The sequence below is a fragment of the Gopherus flavomarginatus genome, chromosome 7 (genome assembly GCF_025201925.1).
Source record: "Gopherus flavomarginatus isolate rGopFla2 chromosome 7, rGopFla2.mat.asm, whole genome shotgun sequence".
Classification (NCBI taxonomy): Eukaryota; Metazoa; Chordata; order Testudines; family Testudinidae; genus Gopherus; species Gopherus flavomarginatus.
The window spans coordinates 99007117-99028798 of NC_066623.1; the positions used below are offsets into that span (position 1 = coordinate 99007117).

At 42.2% G+C, this 21682-nt stretch overlaps 1 protein-coding gene across 4 annotated transcripts in view; it reads left to right on the forward strand.

Moving 5' to 3' along the window:
* The first annotated feature begins 701 nt into the window (after positions 1 to 701).
* Positions 702 to 21682, forward strand: part of ITGB3BP (integrin subunit beta 3 binding protein) — a 54786-nt gene continuing 33805 nt past the window's right edge. The window contains exons 1-3 of one of the 4 annotated variants that reach the window (XM_050962081.1): positions 702 to 894; positions 8315 to 8357; positions 14183 to 14317. In XM_050962081.1, coding sequence (XP_050818038.1) covers positions 890 to 894; positions 8315 to 8357; positions 14183 to 14317 — 183 coding nt within the window. In that variant the 5' untranslated portion in view covers positions 702 to 889. The remainder of the gene's footprint in view (positions 895 to 8314; positions 8358 to 14182; positions 14318 to 21682) is intronic. The other 3 variants (XM_050962082.1, XM_050962083.1, XM_050962080.1) reach the window with 3 other exon arrangements.

Consider the following 21682-nt stretch of genomic DNA (forward strand, 5'->3'; position numbering starts at 1 on the left):
TTCTGTGATCAAAATTCTAGTTTCTACCATTTTGTCACAGCAAAGGCAAACCTCCCAGGTCTCACTCATTTGACAGCAAGAAGCTCGCTCTCTTACAACAGTATTTTAAGCCACTTCCTAACCATCTCCCCTTCTGCTCACAGAATCCTGATTCTGTGTGTTTCGGGGAGATTTCAAAGCTAGTTTAGGGCAATTTAACCCTCCAGATTACATACATCCCGCCACCTGATTTCACTGGCGAGCTCTAAGCCACTAGCACAGTGGTTCTCAAACTCTTGTACTGGTGGTGACCCCTTACAGAGCAAGCCTCTGAGTGCGACCCCCCTCAGAAATAAAAACAAAAACACTGTCTTGTAGATTTAACACCACTATACAGGCGGGAGGCAAAGGGCTTGGGGTGGAGGCTGACAGATTGTAACCCCCCATGTAATCACCTCCCCTGGGAACCCCTGCCCGAGCAGCACTCGGGTACTGAGGCTGTTGCCCAGGGGCAGCGGCGGACGCGTTCTCTTTCCAGCTGAGGGGATTTTGCTCCCGTCTCCCGATTTGCTTTGTAAACGAACGTGCCCGGCCCCTAAACGGGAGCGCGAAGGGCCGGGGGCTCCCACAGAGGCCGCGTATAGGAAGGGGCAGAGAGCAGAAGGCGGGGGGGGGATGGAATGACCGCTCCTGTGCTGACCTGGGGTGGGGGGGCTCCTTTTTTCGTGCCTTGCCCCGGCCCGGGCCCGCCGCCGTGCACCCTCCGCCTCTGAGAGTCGGGTACGGGCCGCCCCCCGCCTGAACGGAACCGGCCGCCTCCTCTGGATGGTGTTTCCAACCGGTGGGGTTTGGGTGGGACACGGCGGGCGGGAATCGAGAAGTCCCCGGAGCGGTTCCCAGCGCTGGCATCATGCCGTAGGTAGCGGGCACGGGGGCAGGGCAGCCGGCGTGGGGGCCTTGGTGGTGAGAAGGGGGCAGGTGTTGGGGGCAACCGGTCAGAGTTGAGGGGCGGGCGCTGGGGGCGAGAGAGGACAAGAGCTGGGGACAGGATCTGGGGGCGAGGGGACAAGAGCTGGGGACAGGATCTGGGGGCGAGGGGACAAGAGCTGGGGGGCAGGCGCTGAGGGCAGGAGGAGAGAAGGGGACGGTCTGGGGGCGAGGAGACGAGCTGGGGTGCAGGTGCTGAGGGCGGGAGGGGACAAGGGGACAGGGTCTGGGGGCGAGGAGACGAGCTGGGGGGCAGGCGCTGAGGGCGGGAGGAGAGAAGGGGACGGTCTGGGGGCGAGGAGACGAGCTGGGGGGCAGGCGCTGAGGGCGGGAGGAGAGAAGGGGACAGGGTCTGGGGGCGAGGAGACGAGCTGGGGTGCAGGTGCTGAGGGCGGGAGGGGACAAGGGGACAGGGTCTGGGGGCAAGGAGACGAGCTGGGGGGCAGGCGCTGAGGGCGGGAGGGGACAAGGGGACAGGGTCTGGGGGCGAGGGGACAGGAGCTGGGGTGCAGGCGCTGAGGGCGGGAGGAGAGAAGGGGACAGGGTCTGGGGGCAAGGGGACAGGAGCTGGGGGGCAGGCGCTGAGGGCAGGAGGAGAGAAGGGGACGGTCTGGGGGCGAGGAGACGAGCTGGGGGGCAGGCGCTGAGGGCGGGAGGGGACAAGGGGACAGGGTCTGGGGGCGAGGGGACAGGAGCTGGGGTGCAGGCGCTGAGGGCGGGAGGAGAGAAGGGGACAGCGTCTGGGGGCAAGGGGACAAGAGCTGGGGACAGGATCTGGGGGCGAGGGGACAAGAGCTGGGGGGCAGGCGCTGAGGGCAGGAGGAGAGAAGGGGACGGTCTGGGGGCGAGGAGACGAGCTGGGGGGCAGGCGCTGAGGGCGGGAGGGGACAAGGGGACAGGGTCTGGGGGCGAGGGGACAGGAGCTGGGGTGCAGGCGCTGAGGGCGGGAGGAGAGAAGGGGACAGGGTCTGGGGGCAAGGGGACAGGAGCTGGGGGGCAGGCGCTGAGGGCAGGAGGAGAGAAGGGGACGGTCTGGGGGCGAGGAGACGAGCTGGGGGCCAGGCGCTGAGGGCGGGAGGGGACAAGGGGACAGGGTCTGGGGGCGAGGGGACAGGAGCTGGGGTGCAGGCGCTGAGGGCGGGAGGAGAGAAGGGGACAGCGTCTGGGGGCAAGGGGACAAGAGCTGGGGACAGGATCTGGGGGCGAGGGGACAAGAGCTGGGGGGCAGGCGCTGAGGGCAGGAGGAGAGAAGGGGACGGTCTGGGGGCGAGGAGACGAGCTGGGGGGCAGGCGCTGAGGGCGGGAGGGGACAAGGGGACAGGGTCTGGGGGCGAGGGGACAGGAGCTGGGGTGCAGGCGCTGAGGGCGGGAGGAGAGAAGGGGACAGGGTCTGGGGGCAAGGGGACAGGAGCTGGGGTGCAGGCGCTGAGGGCGGGAGGGGACAAGGGGACAGGGTCTGGGGGCAAGGAGACGAGCTGGGGGGCAGGCGCTGAGGGCGGGAGGGGACAAGGGGACAGGGTCTGGGGGCAAGGAGACGAGCTGGGGACAGGGTCTGGGGGCGAGGGGACAAGAGCCGGGGCGGAAGCTGGGAGACAAGGACACTGACTTGAAGTCAAGCCTTAATGCCCTTCCATCTGCCCGTCAGCTTGGAAAGGGCTGTACAGGCTGTGGCCAAAACATTCAAACTTGAATGCTTAAAGTTCCCAGCTAAATAAGCTGCCCCTTTGTGGGGAGGGTTCCCCTAGAGTCGCTCAGCCCCTCACAGATGTCAGTGTGTGTGAAGACACTTTCAGATTTGGGTGCCTTAAAGTTCGGCACCTGAATAGGCTGTCATTCCCTGTAGCACCCCCAGCAGTTAAGTGAGTCCTCAGCGCCTTGGAGAAGCAGGTTACTATTTAAGTGCTTAAAGCTAAGCTACCCCAATTTGAAAATGTTAATTGTTTCTACATAGAGTGCCACCAAAATTAAGCCATGAGGACTACTACCAGCCCACATCTCACTGCACAATAGCAGGGGTGGAAAAGGAGATTCAGAACACCAGAGCAAATCCCTTACTTCAGGAGTTCTCAAACTGGGGATCGAGACCCCGCAGGGGGTTGTGAGGTTATTATCTGGGGAGGTCGCAAGCTGTCAGTCTCTGCCCCAAACCCCACTTTGCATCCAGCATTTATAATGGTGTTTAATATATAAAAAATGTTTTTAATTTATATGGGGGGGGTCATACTCAGAGATATACTATGTGAAAGGGGTCACCAGTACAAAAGTTTGAGAACCACTGCCTTACTTGGAAAGTGTGTGGGATATTTTGTGTCAATGTGGAGTAGATATAAAACATAGTTAAACAATTCTGCCACAACAAACAGGAATCTCTGAATTTTTATTTGACTAATGCTTTCCTACAAATACCAGTTTTGTATATAATGTTAACCCAAAGGCAATTTTTTTTAAGGCAAGGCTATTTTAGTAGGGGTGTCTTACTGTGACATCAGAATGCATTGGGGGTGAAAATTTTATAACCCACATTTGTACAAAAAGTGAAATACAGATTTCCTCAGTTTAAATGCTGTTTTCACACTGGTATTCAGGTTGGAAACTAAATAAAGGATTCTTTTTTGAGTGTATGTTTTTGTATTTCCACTAACAATGAGAGAGGTATATTCAAATTAAAAATATAACTTCCTTATTAAAGTCTTCATGCTGTCATTACTTAGAATAGGATTATGAGATAGTGCAGTGCTTCTCAACCCACGGCCTAATTAGCACACACCTGCGGCCCACCTCAGCTGTCTGCTAAAGGCTGGTCTGCAGAGTTCCCGACTGCCCAGTATGGTTGCATCCGGGCAGCCGCCTGGCCCCGCAAGCTCCGGGGTTCGGGTCGGGCAGCTGCCCAGCACTGTGTTGCGGGGGTCCATGGTAGGTGTCCAGGCTGTTCCCCTGCCACCCAGCCGCTGAGGCCCAGGTAATACATTGTGGGCCGCATATGTAGCCCATGATGATAAGTTGAGAACCACTGATATAGTGGCCTTGAGGCTTGTGATTCAATCAGTGACCTCATGTGTGACCTCTTTATACTTAGTTCCCTGCAATACTAATTACCTACCATACCAGGTTTTTGTAAAACTTAATGTCTTTCTATAAAGTGAGTTAGAAAATAGTAAGGTTGAAAGTGTGTGTCAGTGGAGTCTGTATAACACCCAAAAATACATTGTGATTTCCTCAGAATAAATTTTCTATTAAGAAATACAGCCACTTCATCATGCCATATACTTCATTTTTTACCACCTCGTACAAATACCTTTCCCCACTCATCTTCATTTTATTTCTTTTATAATTTGCTTAAATACATGCAAAGTTTTAAAAAAAATCTTAGCGTTCCAGGAGACTAAAATCTCACTTCCTTACCAAGGGCTAGATGGTGAAACCCATACTCTCTCTGATGAGCAGTTACTCACATGAATTGTTTCACTGGAGTAAATAGGAGTACTTTTGTAAGTAAATGCTCACCAGTGTTAGCAAGAGACTCTGAGTCTGGCCTAAAGGGATTTTCCAATATGTTACGACAAACTATGGTTCTAACTTTTTTTTAGATTAGTAAATACACCTCTACCCCACTATAACGCTGCCCGCTATAACATGGATTCATGTATAGCGCGGTAGCAGTGGGGCTCCGGCGTTGCTTTAAAGGGTCCGGGGCTCCGGCTGCTGTGGGGAGCCCTGAGCCCTTTAAATCACCGCTGGAGCCCTGCTGCCGCTACTCTGGGGCTGCAGCAGCGGGGCTCCACCAACACTTTAAAGGGTCTGGGGCTCTGGCTGCTGCGGGGAGCCCTGGGCCCTTTAAAGCCTGCTGAAGCCCTGCCGCTGCTACCCCGGGACTGTGGCAGCAGGGCTTACCGGTGGTTTAAAGGGCCCGGGGGCCCTTTAAATCACCACTGGAGCTCCGCCGCTGCTACCCCGGGGCTGCGGCAGTGGGGCTTGCTGGCGATTTAAAGGGTTGGGGACTCCCCACAGTGGCTGGAGCCCGGAGCTCTTCAAATCACGGCTGGAGCCCTGCTGTCCTACCCTGGTATAACAGGGTTTCAGCTATGACACGGTAGGGATTTTTGGCTCTCTATGACCGTGTTATAGCGGGGTAGAGATGTATTATGTGTAAAGTACCAATTACTAGTATGCATATACTTACATGAACATTCAACACCGTATACTGTGCACAATTAAGAAAACAAAATGAACTCTGTCACTGGAGGTTTTGGATCAGCTTGAGGGTAGGGGACTCAGGTAAATGAGCTCTTGTACACGGTAGCTTCATGTGCTTGGTTTTTCTTTCCTCTTCCCTACTTGCGCAGACTGACATTTACTACTGTCCTGGTGCTGTAGTAACTTTGTCCAGCCATGGGAGAAAGAGAGTTGGAACTAACAGAGGTGATGCTACTGCGCTCTATATCGTAAAGTAGTGTGGGGTTCTCATTTCCACAGTTTAGATTGTGTTGAGCTTTCTCTCCTCTCCCCCATAGGCATCTTTTTGAATGTACATGGGAGGGAGGGAAGGAGATACCTGTGGCCCAGTGGGGCTCCTTTTTAATTTCCCAAATGAACTTTGTTTCAGAGCTTTTAGCCAAGGACAGTGGTTTGGACTTTAAGACTGCCAGTTTTACATGATCCTGATTCAATGATAGTTGATTAGTAATTTACCTGCCCCTCATTAGGGCATTGGGTGGGATAGAATCTAATGCTTTCACTGGAAAGAGCAAGGCTTAGATCAGTAGTTCCCAAACTGGGGTTCATGAAATGTTACAGGGGGTTCTTGGGAAAAAAATTCCCTAATGGCGGACAGAGCTGTCCCTAGGGACCCTGAGCATCACAGGGCCAGCAGCCTGGAGCCCTTGGACTGCCAAGAGCTAAGCAGATCAAAGCAAGCATATCTATTACACTGAGAAGATTTAAACTTCAAGACTCCTTATAAGAAATGGAAAGGGAGGTGGATATTTTTTGCTGTTTTTAAAATTAAATAGGCAGCTAATATTGTTTTTAAAATTATTATGAAGAACAAATTTAAGCTTTGTTGTAATGTGTGTTGTTTGCTTGGACTGCTCATGACCTGAAAGTTTGTGTAGGAGGAACTCTTTGAGTTGGCTTCTTAAATATCTTCATGCTGTTTCACAAATGGTGCTCCTTGATGAAACATACGAGCCTTGTGTATAACAGGTTTATTCAAAGTGTTACAAGCTACAAAAGTGAGATCTTGGAAGAGTGTTGCAGTTTTCATAATGTAATAAAAATACCGTAATGATAAATAATAATAAATAGTGTGTAATAAGCATGTCATAAAAACAAATTTTATATTTCCAAGATCACCGCTTTTATAATTTATACTCAGGTAAAGGAGAAAATCCCTGGAAATATTCATTTTTAGGAGGGGGTTCGCAAGACTTCACATTCTAGTGAAAGGGGTTCCCAGATTGTTAAAGTTTGGAAACCACTGGCTTAGATGATCACAGAAGGCATTATGCAGCCCCTTCTGATGTAGAAGTACTTACCTGAGAATCTGCCTCTAAAGCTGGATAGCTCAAGGGGCTTATAGAGGTTCCACAGGCCAACAGAGGCAAATTTGTGCTGACTAGAACTCTTGCTTTACGCAGTATCTGACAGATTTTAAATAACACGGGGCTGTCCATTCCACAACTTTTTCTCCGAGAAATTTCCCAAATCCCTGTAATTTAGGATTTCCATGTAGTTTTTCATTTGTCCTCATCATAAAGCTACCTCAGGTCCAGATTCTGCTGTACTTTGGCTTCCAGCTCCTTTTGAAGTCCATCATAAAAACTTCCATCATAACATAGAATCAGAAATGTAGGGCTGGAAGGGATGCCTTAGTATAACATGCAAATACATTGGCCCCCAGAGCACCCTAACCGAGAGAATGTATTAATGTATATAATGTTTTTCTGCTGCCACTGGGGTGGAAGATATAATGGAGTCTGCATTCCTTAAGCAACATGGGTCACTATATTAAAACAAAAACAAAAAAACCCACACACGTTGTAAAGAATTCCATCAAACTGTTACACCTTTGACTGTCTCTTGGCAAAAATTGGTTGTTTTTTTTAATACAGAAAATGTAAATCTTACATGTTTGGCTTTTTTAAATATAGTATTTTTCTATTATCTTTTTAAAACACAGATAATTGTAAACCAGTGTTATCTCATACAATAATATTACATGAATAATATTTCAATGATGCATTTTTAATTCATTTTTTGGATGCCTTCACATTTGAAACTCAGAAACAGTACCACACTCTAAAAAATGGTATATTTTAAATGAGGTCATCTTACTTGCTAATGAGTCAAAACAATCTTTTCCAAGGTGAAATCTGTGCAGTTACATTTTGAAGTAAAGTGCATTTTCCAAAGCTTGTTTAATCCGAAATGAATGAGTAAAGTTCTTATAGAATGACTTTATAAATATTTTTATAATTTTCTAGTTACCTTGTATAATGCTTTAAGCTATTGTTTAAGATTTAAGAAAGTACTTAAGTTGCAGTTGTCTCTGGGTAAAATAGTCTTAATTTATGTTGACCTTTCTTTCCTTTGAGTATTTAGCCTGCATTCAATAAAATTTTGATGACTGCTCTTTAGAAGACAGCTGTACGATATAAGAATTATAAATATTCAGCTTTCCTTTCCTAGTGTTGTCATTAACAGCTGGTCATCCAGTTCAGCAGAGCAAATTTTGCAGAGAGAGATTGGCATGTTCCTGAATCAGTATAGTGAAGAAGACTAGAAAATAGTTTCTTATGGTTTGGGGACTTGTAAAGACATAGAGCATCTGTTCCCCAGTTAAGTCATAGTCTGGCAGCATTGAATCATGTTAAGAGCTAAAATGATGGGAAGAACTACCTTTTTCACCTTGCTGTATCCATGTTTAAATACTTAATACATTATTTCTACTAATGGCAAAATAATTATAACATCTACCCAGAAGGTATGTAAGTTGGAGTGCACTTGTGTACAGTTATTTTAATTGGTATTTTATATGAAAGAGACTAATATTTGTTTTTTAATATATAATCTTGGTTTGAAATGGTAAATACTGGAGAGATGGATGTTTTTTAGTACAAACACTTGTGTTCCAGCTTCTAAAAAACAACCTTTTTGTCACATGTTCTTTGAATTAGTTAATAAATTTGCTGTATCTGAAATTACTTTCCCTAAAGAAGCATTTAATGCATAGAAAATTTAATGCATTCATAACTAGGAAAATATTCTTTTAAGACCAAAGATAATGGATCTTATTACTAGACACTTTGTATTTGAAGGAGTGTAAAAGTTGTCTGTCTTTTGCTTGCAGAGTTAAGAGAGCACTGAAGTTGGAGACCCTTGCAAAAGAAAACGTAAGTACTGTATTCAGTTTTGTGATTGAAATTATATGGAATTTACATAAATACACAGCATTTCATTAGGGTTATGTTATAGCAGATTGGCTGACAGTCTACAAAAGTCTCACTAAGGAGAAGAAGTGATTACTAAAAATCTTTGGCATGAAATTATTGTTTTTTGTATACATTTCCTGTCAATAAGTAAAGTATTTATCTGCATGAAGATATAGGCATATTTTTGGTTACCTTCACTACTTGTCCAAGAGCTGAATGAATTAGGAGCCTTTTTGAAAGCATTTATTAGAAATTAGCTCCATAATTGTGGAAGCAAATGTTCTGCCATCTAATTGTACATGTAACAATATGGAATTATGATAATGCTATAATCTTCATATAATAAGCTGCAAAATTGAAATGAAAACATTAAAAGCATTTTTATGTCAAGGATATAATTACATCCCTCAGCTAATCTGGCATAATGAAACAATAAAATACTAACGCTACAATAAATTTCACTACAGTTATCACAATAAAAATAAAATTGTACTGTTGCTATTATTTTTTGTAAATGCAGCCATTGTATATTCCCAGTGCCAGCATGTCATGACATATGTCGGTTTATTATCTACCCATACCAACAGGGGGTGTTGCTACAAACACTAGCACGGAGGAGTTCATGAGAATGGTAGCCTTAAAGGGAAGGAAAATTAGTGGAAAAGTATATTAGAAAAAATAGCTGGTCAGTAAATGAGCCTCTGGTAAATCTCCACATGGCTATGTCATTTTAGAGAGATTTGTTTATATGTGATACATATTTAGGAGTCTCACTGGTATTTAGCAAAATAGAAACTTGCAATTTTAAAAATTTGCTGGATACTTTTTTATTTAAATAAAGGTGGCAAAATACCACAGTGGCACTAAAAAAAATCATTAGCAATTTAATTAGCAGTTTAGTGTACCATTACCCAACTTGTTCTGTGCAGAATGCAGCTGTGACTGTAATTTTGCATCTGTTTCTTGGGTTGGAGTAGCATTTTTGTGGATGAGTGGTCCAGCCTGAAATTAAGCACAGTTTTTTTTCTACCCTAAAGCTGTTATTTTTCTGAAATGGGAACAAAAGTGTTTTAACAGAGAAGAATTGCATTTCAGACTAGACTCTCCTTCTGCAGCAAAATGACTATAATAAAAGCCCTTGTTTACATCAGCTTTTCAGAATAGGATGGGTTAAAATATTCACTTGATGTCATTTAGATATTGGGGGGCTATCAACTGTAACATGATTATACAATAAAGTTTTCATTTATATGGCACCTCTCCTCTTGCATAGATTGCATCCCCATCCCATACTGCTGCTGCTCCTTTGTCTCCCAGAACCATCTCCATGGCCATAAAATGCCAAACGTCTCCCACTATGCCCTCACCTGATGTGACCTCTGCTTTTTTATATAAAAAGGCAGGAATGAGTGGTTAAAACTGTGTAACATTGATATAACAGCATAAGGATTTGCCCAGCTGTGCAACAGATCTGGACTCTCTTTCCCTGAAGAGAAACTCTGATTGCCACAGAGGTATTATCCTGATTGCCACAGAGGTTGTGTGCTGCAGTTAACTCTCTTCCCAGGTAGATTCTCAAAGGAGGCTTCCTTCATGTCCAGAAATATGGTGGCTGCAATGTCAGGCATTCAAGGTTAAACAGAGAGGGCCCCTTGAGGCTTCAGTGCAGTTGCACAGGATCTCCATATTGCAAAACAGTGGATGTAGGTTAGATGCCTAATGTACCATTGATAGCGTTTTATAACTAATATTTCTCTGAAAAACTGTCTTTACTGGCAGCAATGGGCTCAGTTCATCTTAATGTGGCAAAAAGTTAGCAGTAGGGTAGTCCAAGGTTTCCTACTAGGACAGGGACTGTTTAAAATATTAATGAACTGGAAAAAAAAGGATGCAAAGATGATATACAATTATTAAATTTGCAGATGATACAAAATTATTTAGGCTACTCAAAACAATGGAGAAGATTGAGTAATTCAGAGGTATATAGGAAAGCTAGATGATGAGCACCAAATCAAAATTCAATGTTAATATATACAAGATAATGCAAACTGGAAGAATGAATTAGATCAATTCATAAAAATTGCTGTTTTATAAACTAACAGTAACTGCTCAGAAAAAAGCCCTGTGTATCACTGTGGGTAGTTCAGTGAAAACTTCAGCTCAGTCTGCAAAGGCAGTCAAAAAAAAAAAAAAAAAAAAGCAAACAAAATGTTAGAAAGCACTACTTAAAATATGAGGCTATTCTACAGAACAGTGTTCCATCATCTGAAATTATGTCCATTTCTAGTCACCCTGTTAAAAAAGGAATTGCAGAAAGAGAAGGAGTCCATATCCAGATAGTAAAATGATGAGAAGCGTGGAAAGACTTTCCTATAAAGATAGATTAAAAGATTGAGACTGTTTAATTTAAGAAGATGAAGAAAAGGGGACAGGATAGAATGTTATTAGGAAGGTAAATTGAGCATTCTTATTTATCCTTTCCTATAATACAAGAGCAGGAGGACAGTCAATGAAATTGGAAGGCAGCATATTTAAAACTGAAAAGGAATTTTTTTTCTTATCCCGCACATAATTATCCTGTGGAACTCATAACCTCACCAACAGCTGTGGGCAAAGGACTTAGAAATAAATAGACATTAATATGCATAATGAGAATATTCATAAAAAGCTACACAGAGGAAAATATAGGGACATAAACCCATATGTGTCTGTCATAAACCACTGATTGCCTGGAGTTAGGAAGAAACTTATCCTGTGGGCAGGTTGCTACATAATTGACCATTAGGCATTTGGTACACACTCATCCTCCTTTTTTCATGGTTATTGTCTCTGTAGACTTGTGACAACAAGGATGCTCCCGATAAGAAAGTATCCTTGTCTGAAAAACTTTTAGAATCACGTAAATAAATAAATATTAACTAGTTGATAGTACACGTTATTCTACCCACTGCTGAAATGTAGCCGCATCTCTAAAAGTAACAGCACTGAATTCCCACATGTGGGAGGCAGGGAGCAGCAAAAGTGTCTTAAAGCCATCTCTGTGCCCTCCTGATCTTGGGCTACTTGAGGGCTGAAGAGGCCCCACTCATAACTAAGACTCAGCACTTTCTCCTTAGACTTTTGTGTAGCAGCCCTGCCCTCAGAACAACCCTCCTGCTCCCAGCCTTGTCCCAGTACAGCTCCTGTATCAGTGCATGCAAGACGTTCCTGCACTGGGGAATTCTCCCCTGGCTGGGTCATGGGCTTTCAGGTATGTCTACACTGCAGCTGGAAGTGAGACTCACAGCCCTGATAGACCGACTTGAGGGGCTTGAGATAGCGTGCTAAAAATAGTCATGTGGACGTTGAAGCTCTGGTAGAGACTCAAAGTAGCCACCTGAGCTCAAGTCTAGGGGATTGGGTGGGTTTGAGCTTGGGTGACTAGCTTGAGTCTCTGCTGGAGCCACAATGTCCATACAGCTGTTTTTAGCATGCTAGCACGAGTCTGTCTGCCTTGGCTGGGAGGTTCACACCCAGGTGCAGTGTAAACGTATCTCTGGAGCCCTTTACGCTGCTCTGGCTCTTTGTTTCAAGGAGTCAGGGTGAGGTGAGGTTCTTTCGCCAGAAGAACATTTGTGCACAGCAACATTGAACAAAATTCAGGATTAAAAGTAAGGAATACTGTATTCATTTGAAACTGCAGGGAAATTTAGGTAAGCAAAATACAGATAATCAAGTTGAAATCAGCTCATACACTACGTAAAGTATCAGAGGATCATTAATGAGCACAAAAGGGGAGAACTGTGATTTTATATTTTATCCATGGTGTCAAAACTGTGTAATAGTCATATAGCCCTGTAATTATTTTGTCTATCATTAATGTATGGTGCTTAACTGAAGAGATTATAAACACAATTAATAAAGTTGCTGTAAACTAATGTGTAAAATTGAAGAAATATTCTGAGTAATGCACAGAAAAAACACAGATGATATATATTGAGTTTTGTGGTGTACAGTGCATTGTAGTGACAGGAGAGAAGCCTGCTTCCTGTTTTGTGAGCTGTTTTTTATTTGTGAAAGTGTGGATTAACAAAGTTAACTTTCTAAACTAAATTTAACAATTAAAACAACTAAAATGAGAAAAAGTACTTTTGGTTTTTATTCTGCTTTTCTGTGAAGGGTTCTTTCTGAAAGCTCTTGTTTCCAAGGAGAGGAAAGTTGTGAAATACCTACATGTGGTATTTTTAATGGCTTAAAAATTTAATATGAGAAACTTTTTCAGTAAAATATCTATGGGGAAAAAATGGCCTTAGCCAAAATGTCCCTTTCTCTTCACTATTCCAGCACCTGTTGTGCACCAGTCCATTTCCATCTTTTATGCCAGCAGTGTGTATAGTAGCGATATCTTGCCTGGTGACTTGAGGTCCTTTGATATGAAAGCTGCTGGATAGAAGGGAAATATTATTATGCAAATCTTGAAGCTGGGCCTTCCAGTTGGTTCAGTGTTTCATTCTTATGGCCCCTTGTTCAATTACTGGGTCAGCTGGTTACTTATTTTACTTTGAAGTTGTCAATATATGATTGTGTGTTGATTGTTACACATGTTGCTTAATACTTAAAATTCAGTCAGAGGTAAAAACTGGTGGTCATTGTACCATTTGAAAGTGTCTGGGGGCTTTATATCACTCCTAAGGATATGAGTGAAATCCTGGCTTCAGTGAAGTGGGAGACTTTCTTTTTAGCATTGTTTGAGTTTGATGGTGTCTTTGTGTGTTTCCTTTTTGACCTAGTCATTACTGATGTTACTTGAAGCTGCCATTTCTTCCTTAGTAGGATGCAAATCATCATCAGAACTTAGATCCTCAATGTACCAGCAGATTCCTAATTTCTTGTGTAGTGGTAATGCAGTGCAGCTCAATTTTTTTCAGGGTTAACAGTTTAACATCTGATCCAGGAAGCAAAATTTATACAGTAGAACCTCCATTCCCAGGCTGTTTGTAACTCTGAGATTCTACTGTACCAGTGACTTCCAGTCAATGTGTTTTCTTCTAACACTTGCAAAAATATTGAACACTAGTTTGGTACACAACTACCTTTAGGTTAGTAATCACATTACTTTAAACTAGAGACTTAATTTTGGTTTTAATTGACCTCGGCTGTCTTAACACTGACTTTTTTCTTTTGTTTTTAGGAAATCAAACACTTGATAAAAATGATTAAAAATAAGCTAACTCTTTAGTGGAATAAAAAGCCTAAAAATTCTGACCATGATTTTTAACCATAACGAATCTTGGTGATAAAGGAAAGTGCATGCCATAGTAACATCAAACTAACTTATTTTCACCAATAGAATTAACTTTTAGACTACCTGCTCGAAAGAGGACTTGGCGCTCAGTTTAGGCAACTATATCTCTAGGTACCTCGCAAGTTGGACTTGTGTATGAAAGCTGAGAGGTTGACATCTAACAGTTTAATTTGCATGTTTAAGTGCTGTTTGCGTGTACATTTGGGGATGTTTATAAACGGGGACACTCAAAATTGGGAATCTCTTTGAAAATACGCTTACAAGTTGGCCTATACTGCTTGATTAAACATTAGAAAATTGGACCATTTTAAGACACTGTGTGCTGACTGGTTCTGGGAGTAATGTGTAGTCCGCCGTAACAGGAAGTGTGGAGGCTGTAATTATGAAGCACTGAGAATGGAAATTGGAGGGAGAGATTGGACTTGTCAGGGTTACATAAGAGGTATGGAAGGACCTCCCTATGAACTAACATTTATTTATTCTTTTTTAAAACTTTGTTTAGCCACACGAAGCAACACCTTTGAAGACCAGAAAGAAAAATTTAAGCTCATATTCACCAACAACAGGAACATGCCAAATCAGTGCATTTTCATCTCCCACGAGACATAATGTACAAAAGCTCGGAAATGGTCTATCAAATGGTTAGTTGAACATTCTCTTTTACTTATTGCAAAAAATTTCTTATTATTGGTTAAATCAGGGTCTTGATTTAGTAATTTATGTCTCATCTGGTATGTCTGATTTCTTTTTTCTCTTAAGGAGTTTTGAACTTTATGGTGAAATCCAACATTTTTAGGGCTCTTATCACATAAATGTAAGCTTTTGAGGTAATTATGATGAGCATTCTGTAGAAGCCTTTTCTTTTCTTTGTTCAATATAGAACCACTAGCATGTGTGGGGGCAACTCCATTCCTTTCTGGAATTAGGCCAACTTTTGCCCACAATGAAATTTTGCCCATTCTCTCTCTCCAACTCCCAGTTTTCATTTAAAGTGACAGTGTGTACTACTTTTCTGAATTAAAGGGAGCATATATTTTGGAGTTGCTGCATATTACCTGAGAATGTTATAAAAGAAATCATGTTTTAATAATTTGGAAGGCAGTGTAATCTAGTGGCTAGAATAGAGGTGCTGTATTCTCAGTTCTACCACTGAGCTTGGGCAAGTCATTTAATCTTTTCTATATGTCAGTTTACCTGTCAGTAAAATGGGTGTAGTACGTGCTTCTCTTGTGGGAGTTTTGAGTCTTTATGAATATTTGAAAGATGCTTTGGTATCCTCTGTTCAAAGGTGATATAGAAGTCAGGGTGGATTTGATTTAAATCACTAGTCAGGAAGACTCAATTTAATCGTGGATCTCTACATAAAAGTGCATTCTTCTTAGTTGTTATAACCTTAATACATATTCTTCACAACTCAGAGATAGACGAGACCCAGACTGGGTCTCTTTTGCGGCCTGCTGCCATTATAGATTTTCCCTTCTAGTGTGAGAATGGTATGGTAGATCTCAAATCAATGAAGGCTACCCTCAGAAAGACCTCAAGACTTCTGGAATATGCTGCTCAAACAGTTTCACTTTTGTTTCTACTGCCTGTCCCTCCCTTCTCACGTTTATCTACAGACTACTTCTTGTCCAGATCTATTCCGCCCGCAACAATCTTCTATTCATTGAACTTTTTGAAATTTTGCACTTTTAGATAGAGGTAAGGGATTGATTGTCTACACAAATTTGCAGAGGGACAATAGGGTTGAGGTCTGTTATTTCTCATCTCTATATGTTATTTATTTATTTAAAAACATTTTTGCTGTTAACAAACATGTTATCTCTGGAGACACAAATCCACAGTTTGAGAACTGCAAAACTAAGCAACTCTGATGGTATCTTCTAGCCTGAGCACTGAATCCCATTGGGTAGATAGAAAGATTAACCTAAATAATCTATACAGAATCCCCTGGAACCCCATAAGATTGGGTCCATAATCCATGAACTATTGGAACTCATTTACAAAACTTTTCTTAAACATTACATGAATATATTGTCTCATACTCTAGAATTAGAATTTATAATCCCTATTCCATGATGAGATATCTTTGAGCTATAATGTATCTTAATTAAAACTATTTTTAGATAGGTTTTGTCCTCAAAAAACATTTTATCAAAAAATCCAATTTGAATCAAAACAAATCTGATTTTTTTATTTAAAAAAAAATCATTTATTTGTATCTACCCTGATAGAAGTACAGTGAATTAACTCTGCTGCTGTGCTTTCTTTCATGTATCTGCTGGGTAGGTAAGTGGTGTAGGGTTTTGGTTTTGTGGAAGATTGTTCCACCTTTTGTGGGGAGTAGGGCTGTATAGTTTGGATGGCCTCCACCTTAGAACAGGGATCAATCTCCTTGGGGACAGGCAGACTAGAGTATTCAGGAGAGTGTTAACTAATAACAAAAGGGAAGAGTAAAAAAGAGAGAAGATGTGAGCACTCAATAAAAAATTGAGATGCTCAGAATGAAATCAAGAAGCCTTAGGACATGAAGAGAAGAAATTCTTGAATTTCTTATGCTAAGAGAAACGCTAGGAGCCTGGGTAACAACAAGAGGACCTGGAATTGCTCATTTACTAGCATAAGTTTGATCTAATTGGTACTTCTGAAACGTGGTGGGATTATTTGCATGAATGGAAAATTAAAATAAATTATCACCCATTTAGGAAGGATTGAGTAGGCAAAAGGGGAAGGGGAGTGGCACTGTATGTTAGAAATGGCATGACCTGTTTCTGAGTCATTGATAACTCGCAAGAAAATGATCTTAACTGCTTATGGATCAATTCCCTAACAGATCATATACAAGATGGGGTATTAGCTGGTGTCTGCTACTAACCATCAGATCACACTAGGGAATAGAGTGACCACCTCCTAGCGCACTTATCTATAATATATAGGGGGGAAAACTGTGTGATCATAGGGGACTTGAATTTGAGTGACATATTTTGGAAGTCTCATGCTGCAATTACTAAAACATCCTTGGAATTTCTAACCATTATAGATATTTCTTAACTCTAAAAGTGCTGCAGCCAACATGGGGGGATTCTTTATTAGACCTTGTTAGTTTGACAGGAACTGATCACAGAACTAAAACTTAATGATAGCTTAGGTACGAGTGATCATTACTTGATAACATTTAAGATGTGCATGCAGAATACAATCCAGACTGGTAATTTCTATACTTGGTGCTTTAATAGGACCAATTTCACAAAGGTGAAAACAATTATGAGCCTGATCAGCTTGGAGAGAGGATTTAATCAGAAAAAATTTGAATGATACTTGGGAATCATTTCAGAATACCCTATTCGATGCCTAAAAAGCCACAATCCCACAATGGAGGAAGAAGGTTGTGCTGGTTTTAAAAAAAACCTAGTTTAGAGCAGAAGTAAAGACAGCTGTAAAATATAAAACAACAAATTGAAGAAGGGGAAAGTTGATCATAATCAGAAGTTAGTAATTGTAGAAAATTGCTAAGGAAAGAAAAGGGATACAAAGAAAAACTTATGGCGAGAAGAGTTAAGGACAATAAGAAGTTTTTAAAATATATTAGAAACAAAGAGAATGGCATTGGTCCATTATTAGATGCAAATAGTAGAATTAACAATAATGCAGAAAAAACAGAAGTTTTCAATCAATATTTCTGTTCTATATTTGTAGTCTCATCAAATGGTGATATAATACTCTTTCCATTCCACTAGTATCTCTGGAGGATGTTAAACAGAAGCTACTAAAGTTAGACATTTTTAAATCAGCAGGTCCCAATAACATGCATCCAAGAGTTTTAAAAGAGCTGGCTGAGGAGCTCACTGGACCATTAATGTTGATTTTCAATAAGTCTTGGAGAACTGAGGAAGTTCCAGAAGACTGGAAAAAAACTAATGTGCCCATTTTTAAAAAGGATAAACAGGATGACCTGCATAATTATAGGCCTGTCAGCCTGACATTGATTTGAGGAAGATAATGGAGCAGCTGATACAAGACTTGATTAAGAAAAAATTAAAGGAGATTAATTTATGCAAATCAACATGGGTTTATGGAAAATAAATTATCCTGTCAAACTAACTTGATATCTTTTTTTGATGAGATTACAAGTTTGGTCAATAAAGGTAACACTGTTGATATAATATACTTAGACCTCTGTAAGGCATTTGACTTGATACCACGTGACATTTTGATTAAAAAACTAGAATGATATAAAATTAATATGACACATACTAAATAGATTAAAAACTGGCAAACTGATAGGTCTCAAAATGTAATTGTAAATGGGGGGTCATCAAGTGGATGTGTTTCCAGTGGGGTCCTGCAGGGATTGGTTCTTGGCCCTATGCTATTTAACGTTGTTAAAAGAAAGTCATCACTGATTAAGTTTGCAGATGACTTAAAATTAGGAGAGTGGTAAATAATGAAGAGACAGGTCACTGATTCAGAGTGATCTGGATCACCCGGTAACTGGACAAAAGCAAACTATATGTGTTTTAACACTGCTAAAAGTAAATGTATACATCTAGGAACAAAGAATGTAGACCATCCTTACAAGACGGGAGATGCTATTCTGGGGAGTAGTGACTCAAGAAAGATTTGGCCATTGTGGTGGATAATCAGCTGAACGTGAGTTCCCAGCGTCATGCTGTGGCCAAAAAAGCTAATGTGATCATGGGATGCATAAACAGGAATCTCGAGGAGACGAAGAGAGATTATTTTACCTCAGTATCTGATACTGGTTTGACATGATTTGTTCTTGGTAAATCCATGCTGGTTGCTAGTGATTACCCCGTCATCCTCCAAGTATTTGCAAACTGAATGTTTTATACACTGGTCTAGTAGCTTCCCAGGTATCAAAGTCAGGCTTACTGGTCTGTAGTTCCCCAGCTCCTCCTTTTCCCCTTTTTTAAAAGATGGACACTACATTAGCCCTTCTTCAGTCTTCCGGGACCTCTCCTCTCATCCGTGAGTTTGCAAATATTATTGCCAGTAGCTCAGAAATTTCTTCAGCTAATTTCTTCAGTACTCTTAGGTGAATAACATCTGACTCTGCTGATTTGAATTCATTCAAATTGATCAGAAGATCTGATATATTCTGTACTTATCCTGATCTGCATCTCTTTTTCTTTATTGTCTATGGTAACTTCACTAGTTGTCCAATCACATGTTCTTTTTGGCAGAAGACTGAAGCAAAGTAGGCATTAAGCAGCTCTGCCTTCCTATCATCTTCCGTTACCAGCTCACCTTCTCTGTTGAGCAGTGGACCCACACCATCCTTGATCTTTCTTTTTTGTCTGACATATTTGAAGAACCCCTTCTTGTTCTTTTGACAGTGAAGACAATTAGCCATTACAAGGGTCCTGGTAGATTCATAGATTCTACCAGAGTTAGCAGAGACTACAAGGGTCGTCTCGTCTAACACTCCCAGGATTCTCCATCACTTACAATTGTTAAATCAAGATTGGATGTTTTTCTTGAAGGTCTGCTCTAGGAATTATTTGAGGAAGTTCTATCGCCTGTGTTATACAGGAAGTCAGACTAGATGATCACAATGGTCCCTTCTGGCCTTGGAATCTATGAATCTATTAATATTTGTCATTGTTTCCATAGTCATATTAATTAACTGTGTTTTAATTATGCTAATACAGTACCCAAAGATCATTAGCTATCAGAACAGTTGTCTTTACTTTATATTTTGAGTATATAAGTATTGCCAATTAGCCCTAGAAGATATAGCCATTCATTTCCAAGATCCTTAAGAGTTAAAAACTGTTGTAGTATATTTTCAGAAGGCCAATCTCTTTTTTGTGGTTACAAGTCTGCTTACTAGTTCCTCTAAACGTTTTTGGTAGCAAATCAGACAGAAGCACAATTACTCTATTTCAACCAAGTTTATTTCCCTTCATGTGCTGCCATTAGTATGGACAAGTGTTTGAGTCTGCCTCACCAAAATATCAGGCAGACAGAAGCCAGTCCAGTTGCTTGATTTTTGTGTCCAGGTCTTCCTCTCAGCTTGCTGCTGGGCATCCCCAGTTGTCCTCCTGTCTTAACGGAATCAGCTAAAGCTGGTGTCTTTGTGATGAAGTACAATCTTTCTTTAAAGCCTCAGTGGAATCCCACAACAACATGGAACGGGAAATTAAAGAAAACGTCCTCCCAGAAAAAGCCAGAGGAGGGCGAAAAAATATTCTTTTTGCAGCCTTCATCAGCTGAATCCCTCCTACCCATCTTGCTCTCCCACTCCCCACAAGCTTGTGCTGAATTCAGGTCTAAGCAGTGGCAGGAGCAGCTCCTAACTGGGTGACCATGCTCTGGTTTTCTCCACTCAATGGTAGTAGCTCGAGAACTGGAAGAGTGATAACCCTCCCATCCCTATTTTCATACCCACAGGTTCTCCACACAATACCCATCAGTCTGGCATTGGTCCAAAGACCTTCCTGAAAATAACTGAGAGCAGTGTGAGTCAGGATCCCTTTATTATGCTCCCTATATTCAACAGAGGAGCAGGTGGATTGCTCAGTTCCTTCCCCTCAATGAGTGAATTCATCTCTCAATTGGCTGTGCAGGTCTTACAATATGAGGGTCTACTTCAGTACCCCTCTACCTCTACAAAACTACAAATGCCATCTGCAGATTGGGGGTGTGGAGCCCAGTATTCATCAGTCTGTTTAAGGAACACTGTCCTCTTGGGAATAAAAGCTCCACATCCACGTGTACTGAGTTGTCATGCTTGAAGCAAAGTGTCTGTGCCAGAGCCCTCTCTTTGTGGGAGAATGATCTCATTACTGGGAGGTCTTCAACAAAGCAGTTGGCCTCTTGGCTGACTACTTCATGTGGAGATGCAGCTCCTCAGTTTTCAGATACAGAGAGCCAATACCTAGACCCCCAGGCCATAGGGTAACTTCTCCATGTCCTAGGAAAGGGATGTAGCTTATTCCTTCTTTCCCCACTCTTGACATGGTGGGTTTTGAAGAAAACAGGCATCAGTACCTCTCATAGCTTGAGTGGCCAAAGTGGGCCTATTTCACAGACCTCTAGCTGTCCTGAGGTCTAGGCCTCCACTTACTAGAATCAAAAGCCGCCGACATCAGGAGCCCTGCTCTTCACCTTGACCTTTATCCTCCTTAACTTCATGAACATTCCCTCCTGTCAAAACTAAGTCAGGGACCTCATCATCTCAATTCCTGAAAAGATACTTCTCTGCTTACTATGAGGTGTAGCCTGTCTTCTTGGTATAGGTCTCAGAAAATCTCCACTATCCCTTCCATTCTGCAGTTCTTCCAGAATTCCTTTGAAAAATATCTGCTAGCCCTTAAAATACAGGTCACTCTCACGGGGGTCTATAGGAGGTTTCCCTGTCAAGTTCTACTCCATTGTAACCCAGTTGGTTCCTCAAGGCAGTTACCTTGTCCCTTTGTTAACTACTTGATTCTCCTTGAAGCCTAAAACTAGTGCCAAATGCTCTCTGCTTGGACCCTTTTGAATCCACCCTCACTATTCTTCTCTTTCTCTTCCCTATGGTGGAAAGTAGCCTTTTTAGTGACCAGCACTTGGCCCAGAGAGTTGGGGAGCTCCCAGCCTTGGTTTGTAAACTGCATGTTAGAGCTAAGTGGAAATCTTTTCCCATCCTGTAAAAGTTTTTGAGATTTCAAAAATGTTTCTCATTCCCATTCATCAGGATGAAACTGAGACCTTTTGAAATTTCACAGAAAAAATGAAGCACAGACACCCCCCCTGAATCGCCAGTAGCCCAGGTGGTAGACCCAGGTTCAAGCTACTGCTTCAAATCAAGCAAAGGATGTCCACAGCCCAGATGCGTACCCTAACCACTGGGCTATTGGCAATTCTAGTGTGGGTGGGTCTTTCTCTCTTCTTTGAGACCAGAAATCCCATCCTGGACCTGGGAAACTCCCGATGAAGTTTCTCCCAAACTGACATAGTTCTGTGAAAAGTTTTGTGTAAAAGGAGACGTAACTAC